Genomic DNA, 13,752 nt, shown 5'->3' on the forward strand with positions numbered 1-13,752 from the left:
CACAATCATCAGTGTTTTAAAAATCGGACCGGACCGGCTGGTCAGACCGGTTCGCGTTTGTTGACACACACACAATCAATGTTTTAAAAACCGGACGGGACAGGTCGGTCGGTCCGGTTCATCAACTAAAACCGCCGAGAGGTTGAGCGGTTGTGTCCAATGAGATTCGAACCATAAACCTCATGTATTTAAGTGCAACTCCATTACCACTATACCACTTCAATTATTGTGGTATAACAATAACTTTAATTATTCTTATAATCAATGAATAAATTTTCATTCATTCTATGATTAATTATTATTTTTTATAAATTGATTAATTCATTGTAATTAATTGTAAATAAAATATGTTAATTAAATTTGTTATTTAATAAACTTTAATAATAATTTATTACACTAAATTTTAATATTGTTATATATATATATATATTTAATTAAATATAATTTTTAATATATTAGGTATATATTTATATAATTTATATTTATATTTCTTCAAAATTTAATTATACTTATCATCAATTAAGTTTAATAATATTTTTTTCCACTAAATTACATGAAAATATATTTGAATTTGATAAAAACTACATTTTGTTATATAATAAATTTGGTATATTTATATAATATATATTTAATTAGGAGAGTAATCAATTGCTAACTTAACCTTTAATTGCTAACTCCAACTAATTTAAAACCATAAGATATGTAGAGATCTAGTGGTTTATAAATTGCTATGTGTAATTTCTTTTTATTATTATTTAAAACTACCAAAATTATGATTTTGAATCAAAATGTCGATATAGTGTATTAGTTATTAAACATATCAATACGATTCATTGAAAATGTCGACACAATTAAGCATTGACATTTAAAAAGTTGGTTATAACTAACTTTTTGTTAATTGACACTAATATCCCCTAATTGACATTTTTTGTGCTTCGTATTGATATTCTTAGATGAATGATCTTGTGCATTACTTTAATGATACAAGACATATCATTTAGATGTAGTTAGCAATTTAAGAATTAGTTAGCAATATAACACACCCTTATATAATTATATATGCTACAGTAAAACGGTCCGACCAGTGGTTGGACCGATCCGACCAGTTGAACCGTGAACCAGTAGCTTTGTCGGTTCGCTTGCCGGTCCGGTTTTTAAAACATTGCACACAATCATCAATAAGAGTTTTTTATTTGGTTTTCTTAAATCAAGACTGTTCCATCACTTGTTTTCTTGTTCTTGTTCTATTGTTGTTGATTATTGTGGCGCGTAATTGCATACAATTTCATTTTGTGAAATGTGACATTAGATATGTAAATCTAAATAATAAACGAACTAGCAACATGTCCTCTTTATTAATAATACTATAAAATTTACTAGTAAAACATATTATGATATTGAGTGAGTTGCGACAACTATGGTCATTATACATGCATACACAATTTTATCATCATATTGTGATTGGTAAAAACTTCACTTTCTTACTCTAGGAGTGATAAGTAACGGTCCATTAGTCACCGGAGCTGACCAATCAAAAAAATAAACCAACGTCGCCACCTCTAGTGCAACAATCTTGGTAGCCATGCTAATTCCGGGGCAAATTCTCCTCCCCGATCCGAACGGAAGAAACTCGAAATTGTTCCCTTTAAAGTCGATGGGCGAGCCAAGAAACCTCTCTGGTTGGTAGTGCAGAGGGTCGTCCCATAGTGTCGGATCGCGCCCAATCGCCCACACATTGATGAGAACCTGGGCGCCGCGTGGGACGGTATAGTTCATGACGAGACAGGCCGTGTAGGCGCGGTGGGTGAGCATCAACGGGGCCGGAGGATGCAACCTCAACGTCTCCTTAATACAGGCTTGGAGGTATGGTAGATTGTCGATTTTGGAGGCTATTGTAGTGAGTGAATCTTGACCGCCGAATGCAGCGTCCAGTTCTTGTCTGAGTGTAGCTATGGAATGTGGTGATGTGAGAAGCTCCGTTATTGTTTCGATGATGGTTAAACTTGTTGTGTGTATACCGCCTGAGAACAGATCCTGTGGTGGTGGCATAGATTATGTATGTGTGTGTGTTATGCTATATAGTCATTTACTAACATCAAGACTGTGTTGAACAACATCCTAATAAGATAAATCGGAGTTCATTATATGAACTAATAACAAACTTATAATGAACTCCGAATTTTAAATTAAGTCAGATGAAGTCATTGTTTTTAATCTCTAAATTCCATATAATGAACTATATTAGAGTCAAGCTAAATACATAATCCTCCATCCCATAAGAATATGCACTATTTCCTTTTTAGTTCATCCCACAAAAGTATACACTTTATAATTTTGAAAATTCTTTTCTCTCTAATGAGGTGAGACTCATTCTCCACCAACAATAATTTAATTACTTTTGCTTTCTTGTATATCTTTTTTATTTTCTAATTATGTAGTAATCTTGTGTCTAATCAAAAGTGCATACTCTTATGGAACGGAAGGGAATATAAGGCAACAAATATGCGTACTAAATAAAAGACCACTCATAATTGATGCTCACATAAGTCCAAAATATGTAGTACTTCCTACGTCCCATTATATATGACACATTTATTTTGCGCACAATTCTTTTTGTAGTTGAGTTATGTGGTTAAATAAATAGAGAATATAGTACAAATGAGAAAACAATAGAGAAAAAGTAGAAAAAATGATAAAGCAAAAGAGAGATAGGGTATTATCTTTTTACTATAAAAAGAAATGTGTCACTTATAGTTGGATAGCCCAAAAAAAATACGCGTCACTTATAATGGGACGGAGGGAATTCAAGTATGATGCATAACATATTTCTCTACAAAATAAAATAGATTGGAAAGGGGTGATACCATACCTCTAACAAGTGATTAATTTGATCATCACCAAAACCTCTGGAAATAAGTGTGTCCAAAAAATCACGGTGCTTCAATTCCGAGACTCTCCTCTCCCTAACAATAGGCTCCCATATTCCCCACATCCTCTTCGAACATTCCATATATTTCCTTCGCAAACCCCGAGGATCTAACACCCTCAAAAACGGGTACAAATCCGACAAATCCTTAGCATCGAACGCTTCACCGATCCCTTTCAAAACATCAGCCATCGGATTCTCCCCAAACCCAACCACCAAATCTCTCGAAAAATAAACATTGCTAAACATATTAACCACCGTCGCCCAAACCATCTCCCCCACATTCACCACACCTCGCTTCAGCCTCATCTCCGCCACCAGCTCCGCCGCCTTCTCCTCCCTCGCGCGGCCACTCCGATCCAGCGCCGCAGCCGCGAAGATCTCCGCGCGGCAGAGTGCGCGGAGGCTCTTCCAGTGGTGGCTGGTGGAGTCGGCCCAGAACGACACGGTGTCGATCTGGGCCGGCGTTCTGGGCACGGCGTGGGGGACGAACCGCCCCGAGAGGTGGCGGTCGTTGGCCTTGAGGATTTCGGCGGCGGCGGCCGGGGAGGATCCGACGATGAGGTGCTGTGTTCCGAGCTTGATGTGCATGATAGGGCCGTGGGTTTGGGCGAGATTTGCTAAGGAGATGTGAAGAGGTTTGTGGGTGAGGAGATGATTGATGTTGCCTATGATTGGCCATGGATTTGGGCCTGGTGGGAGTGGTGGAGGAGCTTCAGATTTTTTGAGTAAGAAGACGAGAGGGATGGCGATCAATAGGGTAATTATCAAAAGATTAATGCCATTGCCTTCTAAATTCAAGAAATATTCAGCCATATCCATGTTTAATTGCGATTGTGAGATTAATATTTCACACTTCTCTCACTATCTTAAATGAATTGGGAAGGATATTTACAAAAATATGGAACAAAACTTGAAGTGGGTCATGTAGTATGATGAAAATATATAAGATTAATGCGTGTAATTATACACCAATCTCAAAGATAAGGACTCCGAAGATTTAACTTGTCGTTTTGTATATTTACAAAAATATGGAAACAAAACTTGAACTGGGTCGTGTTTGGTATAATGAAAATAAGACGAATGCGTGTAACACCTTTTTTGTCGGTAAGGCTTACGATCTACTCCACCCTTGACTACTCCTCTAGTTTCCATCTAAATATCTCATATTTGTTCGGTGCAAATTTTGAGTTATTTTGTAAAGAAAAGTGAGTGTAAAGGTAGTGAAATGTAACTTCAGTTTTATAAGTATTAATTTTATAATAATTGTGATTAGAACGAGTAAGTGAAATGTGAACTTCACTTATAAATATACCACTTCTTTAGTCTCATTAAAGATAACTCATCTTCCTTTTTGATTTGTCTCAATCTAGATGACTCATTGCTAAACATCTTTATCTTTACTTTGTTCACTCTCTCTTATTTTACCCTGTCCACTTAACACACAAAATAATATTGTATAAAAATCCGTGCCCTCAAGGAAGGAATCATCTTCCTTAGAACGAAGGGAGTATTAATTTTATAATAATTATGATTAGAACAAGTTAGTAGAATATGATATCCAGTTACTAAAATAGTGTAAGTTAAATATGATGGACCGACTGTCCAATAAAAAGATACTCCCTCCGTTCCATGTTAATAGAGTCATTTTTCTATTTTAAGAAGTTTCAAGTTAATTGAGTCATTCCTATTTTTAGCAAAAAATAATTCTTCTTTTTTACTTTATTTTTTCTTCATCTCTTATCGTATCTTCTCTTACTTTTTCCACCATCTATTTAATATATTATTTTTAAACTCTATGCCAAAGAAAAATGTATCAATTAACTAAGAACGGAGAGAATATGAAACATTGAACATGGATCAGATGAGAGTAGTACCTTTATAAGATAGTGTAGTCATTGCTCCTGTCATCCTGTGGGAACCCAAGGCAATATCTTATTCAAAAAATATTGAATAGAGATGATTATTAGTGCCATTCACAATGACAATCACCTCAAAAGTTTGAAACGCATCAATTCACGAGGGCGGCCACTACTCCTGTCATCCTGTGGGAACCCAAGGCAATATCTTATTCAAAAAATATTGACTTTTAAAAAAATAGGAAGTACTTCCTCGGTTCCATATTAATATACTCTATCCGTTCCATTAAAAATGATTAACTTTCCTTTTTGATTGTCCCAATTAAGATGACCCATTATCTAAAACAGAAACACCGTTATATCTCCTTTATTCCCTCTCTCTTACTTTACTCTCTTCACTTAACACTCAAAATAAAATTATACAAAATCCCATGCCGCCCAAAAAAAAGGTCATCTTCCTTAGGACGGAGGGAGTATTATTTAGATTTGACATAAATATTAATGTGTAATTAATAAAATAAGAGAGAAGATGGAAAAATAGTTGAAATTGTATACTCGATGATGAGATCCATAAATGATAAAAGTAAAATAGAAGAAGAAAAAGATTGTCAGAACTATTTGTATGTACGAACGAAAAATGAAATATGATCTATTTCTATGGGACAAATATAGTATTTTTTATTTATAAAACCTTAACTTTTATTATTAAAAATTATTTGAAATTACTCCATCCGTCCACCATTAAATGTTCAATTTTTTCTTTTTATAAATGTTCCCTTTCACTTTTATTATATTTGGTAAGTCAATCCAACATCCCATTAACTCATTTTACTCACATTTTAGTATAAAACTAATATATAAAAATAGGCACCACATTCCACTAACTTTTCAACACACTTTACTACATAAAGTTAAACAATGTCTTAAAATTCGTGTCGATCATAAATGAGACATTTAATCATGGATGAAGAGAGTATTACTCAAAAATCTTGTCCACATTGTTTTGAGTATAAGATTTAAGACAGTGATTCTTAGAGAGTTTAAGTGGTAAAAATTTAGGAGATAAGAATAAATTAAATAGGTAAATGACAAAATAAAATATCAGAGAATAAATTAAATGATTGAAAAAGTATAAATTTAAAATATAGAATTGGTTAAGAAAAATTAAATATATAAATTTTTGTCGTAAAATAATTAACTAACAATCCAAAATAGAAAATGGAAAAAGATAACATTGAATTTATCCAGATGAATCCGTAAATTTAAAATTATAAAATTGAATTAACGTTACTATACGAATATGAAGGTCATAAAAAAATACTCCCTCCGTCCCGCTTTAGCAGTCCCATTGACTTTTCTGCACTCGTTTTGTAAAAATGATAATAAATAGTTAAAGTGGAGAAATAATAAAGTAAAAAAGAGAATAATGTAGATATTATTCTCTTTTTTACTTTATTATTTCTCCACTTTAACTATTTATTATCATTTTTACAAAACGAGTGCAGAAAAGTCAATGGGACTGCTAAAGCGGGACGGAGGGAGTAGTACAATAGTAATGCAATAGATAACTCATAACTAAACAATCACCGTCAAAATTGGATACTCCCTCCGTCTTATATACATTGATATGATCTTTAATAATTGTAGTACTCCATCATTTATGTTAATTTGTCATTATTTGATTCGACAAAGATCTTAAAAAATATAATAGTAAATGAGTCAGAAAAATTAGTGAAATGTAGATTTTACTTTTATATAATATTTTTATAATAAAATGAGAGTGAAAATAAGTTAGTGGAATATATAGTCCACTATAAAAAATAGTAAGTGAAAGATGATAATCTTTTAGAACGGACAAACATAAAGATAAATGACAAATATTTAGAGGCGGAAGGAGTAAGAGATTTACATAAGTAAATATAGATTATTATATGGGACCTATGAAAAAGAACACTATAACCTATTTTTATGTGACGTATGAGTACAAATCAGTGTTTTAAAAACTGGATCGGACCGGCCGGTCCGATCGGTTGGGCCGCGAACTGGCAAGGTCACCGGTCCGATTTGCACATCAAAACTGCTGCATTTTTGAACCGTTTTAGACCGGCAAAACCAGGCTGTTGGGCCGGAAACCGCTGGCCGGTTGAACCGATTTCCCAATTTTCTTTTTGTAAATCCACATTTTCAGATCTTGTTTACCTCCTGTTTGCACCCTTCTCACGCTGGGCATAGATTTAGAGGATAATCAATGAGGATTTAGAAATAAAATAGCTCGAAGTGAGGAACGGAATAAGGAATTGAAAAGTAAAACGAGGTAAAGAGTGATAGAAAAAGAGAGAAACTATGAAGAGAAAGATGATTTCAAAATGTTGAAGTGGGGTGGGGATATTTTACTGATGGCGGCGACGTGAGGGAGTTATATTAGGGTTAGGGTATTTAAATACGGGTGTCGTGTGGCAGTAGGAGGTAATGGGAAAACATTTTGATTTTAAAAATTTATAATTTTATTTCTATGTTAAAAATATGAGTTATGTTGATTTATATATTTTGCAATTGGACATGTGGCGCATGGGTTAAGAGAAAGTATTATACTACTTATTAATTTTATAATATATTATATATTATGTTAGAATTAAGAATGATGTAAATAATGATTTGAATTATTATTTTAATTTGTTGTTATGTTTACATATTTTGTTAAACAAAATTAGTTTATTGAAAATGAATTTACATGTAATTGTGTAGATTTAATGTCATTTTAAGTTATTATGTATACTAATATTATAATATATATTTAATTATATATATGCTACAGTATTTCGGCTCGACCAGTGGTTCGACCCGTCCGACCAGTTAAACCGTGAACCGAAAGCTACACCGGTTCGCTTACCGGTCTGGTTTTTAAAACATTGGTACAAATATTAGCGAGTGTGAATGATAAAAAGCAAAATGATGGTAGCCTCTTGAGTAGCTGAAAATCCCAACCAACAAAAAATGAGGAAAAATGTACTAGTATTTTATACTACCTCGTCCTCCCTCAAGAGCATCAACAATAACGACTAGCCAACGTCATAGCCACTAGCGTGCGGCTAGGGCGCTCGGCTAGTCTGCTATTGCGTTGAGCTAGCCCGACGGATGAAAAACAAACGCCCTAAAGCTAGGGCGCGAACAAGAGCGGCTAGCCGATCGCTCATCCACGCAATAATTTTTTATTTATTTTTTTATTTTTTTAAATTTTTTTCTAAAATATCCTTATTCCCATTTCATTTTTTTCCATGTTTTTTTTTCTCCAATTCATTTCGTTGTTGTTGTTTTTGGTGTTTTTTTCTCGGGAGGGCTAGGGTGTCGGCTAGCCTTTTACTGGACCGTGGGAAGTCCTTGATGATGTGACAGGCAGTGGAAAGTCCTTGATGAAGTGGCAGAAGATGTTTTTAGCTAGTCCTAATGCTAGCCTATGGAAAAGGCGTGGCTATCGTGGATGCTCTAAGTGAGGCTGCTTCTTTTAAGCACGAAATTTTATGAAATAAAGCAGGGTGGATAGAGCAAATTAGGAGAAGAGAGAAAAAAAAGAGTGTTGTTTTTATAAAAAAAAATGAAAATGTATCGCTTTAGTTGGGACAATTGATAGGCTAGTTTTTGTCACTTGGATTTGATTACTATTTGCACTATACGTTGAATATTTGCATGAAAGAAATGTTTTTTGGCAGGGAATGGAGCATTATGTTCGAAAGGTGCTTAAGGAAGAAATGAAAAGAAAAATATGCAAGAAAGAGAGCAAAATGACAAGAAATAGAAGAAAGTGAAGGAAGAAGGCAAAGAAGCCCAAACTGCCCATGCCGTGGGATTGCCCGGTTTGAACCAGACGGGAGAATGCTTAAAGCTACTTCGATACACTTATCAAGGATAGCTCTTACCTGCTACACGCACCCATATCTTCCTTTGGAAAGTAAAAACCATATCTTCCTTTGGAAAGTAAAAAGAAGGGAAAATATCTTTTAATAGAAAATATGTACCAAAATTACTCAAAACTCTTGGGGACATGTGTACCCAAGACCACTTATCACTTTAACACTTAGTTTAGTTCATTTTTAGTGAATTCTCTCTCTAGAAAACTCTCTCTTCCTTAAGAAGAGAGATTTCAAACTTAAGGTTGCCAAGATCTTTTGTTCACCGTGGGTTAAAGACTTGAAGTAGTAGTAATTTAGTACTCCCTCTGTCTCATAATAGATGTCACACTTTCCTTTTTAGTTTGTCTCACAAAAGATGTCACATTTTTTTGGTAAAAGTTCTCTCTCGCATGAATATAAATATATTATTTTCTCTCTCCACCTAACACACAAAATAACATCTCCTAAAGTTTTGTGCCATTCTCCAACTATGACATCTATTATGGGACGGAGGGAGTAGTAGTATTTATTTCTTTATTTGCTTGTTCTTAACTTTGGAGTTCTTTTGACCTTTCTCACTCTTAGTTATTGTTTTTTGTCTTGTTTTAGAAGCTTATTTCAAGTAGTTATTGCTCTAAATGTTTGTGTATTTAATGTGTTTTAAGGTTTAGTTAGTTCTTGTTTGATTTTCGGGTTTTAGCATGTTGATTAGTTCTAGTGTTTGTTATGTTCTTTTTTAGTTAAAATATCTAATCTCTAAAATCTGTTTCTCAAGCATTCGCTTAGTTAATTTATGTTAAAAAACGTGGAGAAAGAGTTGGAAAATTTCAAAAAAATCAGCCATGGTGTTGTGTGTTTTCAGCGCTTCGTCAGGTGTCATTTTCCTATGATTTTGCATGAGTTTGATGAGTTCGGTTCTTGAGTACTCTTTCACCATATTTAAAGGTTATGAAACTTTCTTTATCTTCTTCAATGAGTCTTTAAGTTTCAATTTTCAATTTGGTGTTTTCAGTGCATAATTAGGTAGTTTAAGTGTTGATTTTTTGTTTCTCTTGCTTTGTTAGTTGTGTGGTAGCTAATTAGTCTTTTATCTCACTTAAATTTGGTGTCATAGTTTATTTAGGAACCCAAAAATTTGATTTTAAAATGCTAATCCTTTTAACGTGTGTTTAGTTTAGTTGTCATCAACTAGTGACCATTGGATAATAGCTTAAGAGAAGCAACAAGTACAAATCCTTTTCATTTATTGACATAGAACTTCCAAATTCAGATTTGAACTTTCTCCCTCATGCTTTTCATATCACTTAGTCACTTTAGAAAGTCTCCAATATTGCTCCTTCCTCCGTCCCGGCTAAGATGACATATTTTTTAGTCGACACGTGATTTTAGGAGTTGTTGGTTAGTGTGCTTAATTCAAGAGAAAAAAATATGAGTGTAAGTATTAAATGGATAGAGAAAGAGAGTTGGATATTTAATTGGGAGAGAAAAAGTGGTTGAATGTATTAATTGGAGAAAGAAAATTTCCAAAAGTAGAAATATGTCATCTTATTTAAGACAAACTAAAAAGAAAAATGTGTCATCTTAAGTGGGACGAAGGGAATAGTTAATTAGGACTTTTTAGATGCCGTCTTTTTGATGTCATTTTCCAAGAAAATTAGCTTTCATAGCTTTCATTTAGGTGTGAACACTTAGAGCATCCACATCCATGCTCGCCAAAGAGCATGGATGTGGGCCCGGACCCACTTTTGTTCATTTTTTACTCCCTGCTCTTTGGCAAGAGCACAACACCCACATCCATGCACTTCCACAAGGACATGCTCAAGGATCCCTCCATTCTATTATTCAATTTGAATAAAAACATTTCCACAATACTAAAATGCATTAAAAATACCCGGAATACTATTACAAATTACAAAAAAAATTAAAAATTACATAATTAAAATCCTAAAAATTAAAAATTACATAATTAAAATCCTAAAACTTTAAAATTACATAATTAAATTCAAAAAATTAAAAAAACCCACTACTCGTGGCTGAATTTCGCCCAAATGTGTTTGATTAGGTCTTCTTGTAGCTCAATGTGGGTTCTAGAATTGCGCATTGTGTGTCTTGTTTCGGTCCTCTCGCCCACTGTTGTATTGCGCAATGTGGTTATAGAGGATATTTTTGGAAATTTCAATTAAATAGTACTCCCTCCCTCACACATATACGCTTTGATTTTTCACGGTTTTAATGCCATTATTTGGTCCGTTTTTAATAACAAAATCACACTACATGTCCAATAATTGCATATTTTATACATTTGGTATTTTGACGTGTTTTATGAGAAATGTGCATATTTGAGCCGAAAAAGGGAGTCAAAATGCAAAGTTTGGAATTCTGGAGTTCAAACGGCGACCGGCGACCGCCGGCGCCCGGCGGTCAGTGCTATGTGGCGGCCCGCCTCGGAAATTCACGCTTGGAAACGAGTCTCGCCCGACGACCGCCGGAGATCATGCGGCAGTCCGCCGCCGAAGGAACAGAGACTCTGGACTGCAGCGCGGCGACCGCCGGCCAAGGTGCGGCGTCCCGCCGGAGAAAGGCGGCGAATCCGACTTCACCTAAATTTGCTCCAAGATTTACCATATCTTGAAGAACTTTTCCTTCTACAATGAGGATTGACTTTTCCCTATAAATAGGACCTCAAGCTTCATCAATTGGAGAGCTTCTTTTTGCAAAATAATTCCCAGAGATCAAACGTTAGAGTACGTCATTGCGCAAGGAGTTGAAGAAGGATTTCAAGAACATCAAGAACGACAAGGATTCAACCTACGGGTTTGATTTGCTTTAGTTTTATGTTCAAATTTTCTAACCTACGGGTTTGATTTGCTTTAGTTTTATGTTCAAATTTTCTTCCCTTCAATCTATCTGTTTAACTTATTTCATTATGTGTAACTAAACTCATAGGATTCTAGGGATGTGTTAGTACCGACTTTGGTTATACAATTCCAGTTTTCTACTCCCTCCGTCCCAAGGAACATGACCCCTTTCTTGGCGGCACGAGATTTTATGCAAATTTATTTTGTGTATTGAGAGGAGAGAGTAAAGTAAGAGAGAGGGAATAAAGTAGAGATAAAGGTGTTTCCATTATAAGTAATGAGTCATCTTAGTTGGGACAAACTAAAAAGGAAAGTGGGTCATCTTCAATGGACGGAGGGAGTATTTAATATCCGTTTTATTTTAACTTTGATTCTTCCCTAAGTATTCGTGATGCTACATGATTGAGTGACATAATTATGTATGATTTAATATAACTTGTTTCATAACTGTGAGAGAGTTCTAGCGAGTTAGGTCCACTTAGTAGACGCTACAGTTAGCTTCCCTTAAAACGGCACTGTTAATTGAGAGTGAAAACTTTTCAAGGGTCTTAGGAGCATTTTGGAGTTACGTGTTTGGATTGACAACCCTAATATTGTAATCAACATTTGTATCGCATGAGCATTAGCTAGATGACTCGTTCTATCAAAGTAATAACTATGCTAGGGTATTGTAGTTTGGAATTTGTATAACCATTACTGTGAACGAACATCCCAGGAATTCCCCTTATCTCTATCGTTTATCTCTATGTTTTATTTGCATCTAGTTGTTATTTGCTCTCAAATATTTTCAGTTTTCAAAATGTCTCGGTTCTCCAGATAGTAATTGGGTTTTAGTAGAGGATAGACACTTTGTGTTGGTTTTCCCCGTATTCGATATCCAGTACTGACCTTTAGCTATACTATATATACTCTTTATACTTGCAGGTTTATCTAGTGCTAAAAAAAATAATGCATCAAGTTTTTGGCGCCGTTGCCGGGGAAGACAATTCACTTTGGAGTGATATCTTCAAACGGACAATTTTACTACTTTGGATTTTAATTGCTTTCTGTTTTTATTTTTAGTGTTAATTTCTTTTTGTTTTTGATTCTTACAGGTTTTGTGTGCGAACGCGCTCTGGGAAGGACAGTCCAGAACCGCTCGATCTAGAACTTGTAGGAAAATAAGAAGTGAAAAAGGATCAGGATCAATGGGTGACAAAACAGACCTCGAGAAGCTGTAGGAGATTGTCCTGATGCTGATGGACGAGAGAGATGCGGAGAGGGCAGCCCGCAAGGCTTTGGAAAAGAAGAACAAGGAATTAGTACCTGTGATGAACATGTTCAGTCACGGGAATATGATTACTTGAATTTGTGGAAACTCGTGTTGACGCTAACAATTTTGAGTTGTGCATGACCCTTATTCAAAGGGTCGAGCAAACTCCTTTTGCAGGTAGGGCCGCAGAGGATGCCAACCGCCAAATTTGTGGAAATCGCAAACACTCTGAAATTAAATGGTATCGACGACGATGCCATAAGGGTAAGACACTTTCCCTTTTCATTGATTGATTCTTCTATAGAGTGGTTTGAATGCATGCCCATAGAAAAGGTCTCCATATGGGCGGTCATCGTAGTTGCATTCCTCGACAAGTACTATCCGTCGGGCACTATCTTGAAGCTTAAGAGCGAAATCTTCCAGTTCATCCAAGGCCATGACGAGCCCCTCTACGAGCCGTTTGCTCGTTTTAAAGCTCTTCTCCGAAAGTGCCCCAACCACGGCTTCACCATGGACCATCAGGTAGGAATCCTCTATAATGGGTTTAACGAGAAGATTTGTGCTATGCTTGATTCAGGTGCAAATGGAGGATTCTTGAGGAAGACGAGTGAGGATACCATGGCGGTAATCGAGGAATTCGCCACCAACAGCAGGGGGTGGTCAAAAGAAAGGTACAACATGAAGAGGGTAGCTGCCATTGAAGAGGCCGAAGAAAGCTCTTTAGCTAAAGAGCTAGCCGAGCTCAAAGTTAGGGTGGACCAGTAACACCCCGATTTTTTTCTACCTTTATATTTGTCATCGAAAGGACATCGTTGTGCATCTGAATTTTTTTCTCTTTAATTTCTTTCGTCGAGAGAATGACTTTACATTTTGGGCTGAAACAATTATTCTTTCCTAGCCCAATTTGAAACCCTTTGCTATGAGTCCAAGACATTTATCAATTTTTCAACTTTGAGCGCACTTTGAATAT

At 35.3% G+C, this 13,752-nt stretch overlaps 1 protein-coding gene across 1 annotated transcript; it reads right to left on the reverse strand.

The window, feature by feature from the left end:
• Positions 1-1,326: 1,326 nt before the first annotated feature.
• Positions 1,327-3,861, reverse strand: LOC125187003 ((S)-N-methylcoclaurine 3'-hydroxylase-like protein). The gene is made up of 2 exons (XM_048083502.2): positions 2,870-3,861; positions 1,327-2,034 (listed from the first exon to the last, which is right to left on the reverse strand). The coding sequence occupies exons 1-2, from the start codon at positions 3,746-3,748 to the stop codon at positions 1,474-1,476; spliced, it is 1,440 nt and encodes a 479-aa protein (XP_047939459.1). The 5' UTR covers positions 3,749-3,861; the 3' UTR covers positions 1,327-1,473.
• Between the last annotated feature and the right edge of the window lie 9,891 nt (positions 3,862-13,752).

Source organism: Salvia hispanica, chromosome 5, assembly GCF_029641045.1.
Source record: "Salvia hispanica isolate PSC_SH4W2 chromosome 5, Shi_PSC_v1, whole genome shotgun sequence".
NCBI classification, from domain to species: Eukaryota; Viridiplantae; Streptophyta; class Magnoliopsida; order Lamiales; family Lamiaceae; genus Salvia; species Salvia hispanica.

Coding starts and splice junctions, on each gene's coding strand:
- LOC125187003 (XM_048083502.2), bottom strand. CDS start 3,748: ATGGATATGGCTGAATATTTCTTGAATTTAGAAGGCAATGGCATTAAT. Junction 2,035..2,869: donor AAATTAATCACTTGTTAGAG/GTATGGTATCAC, acceptor CCACCACCACAG/GATCTGTTCTCAGGCGGTAT.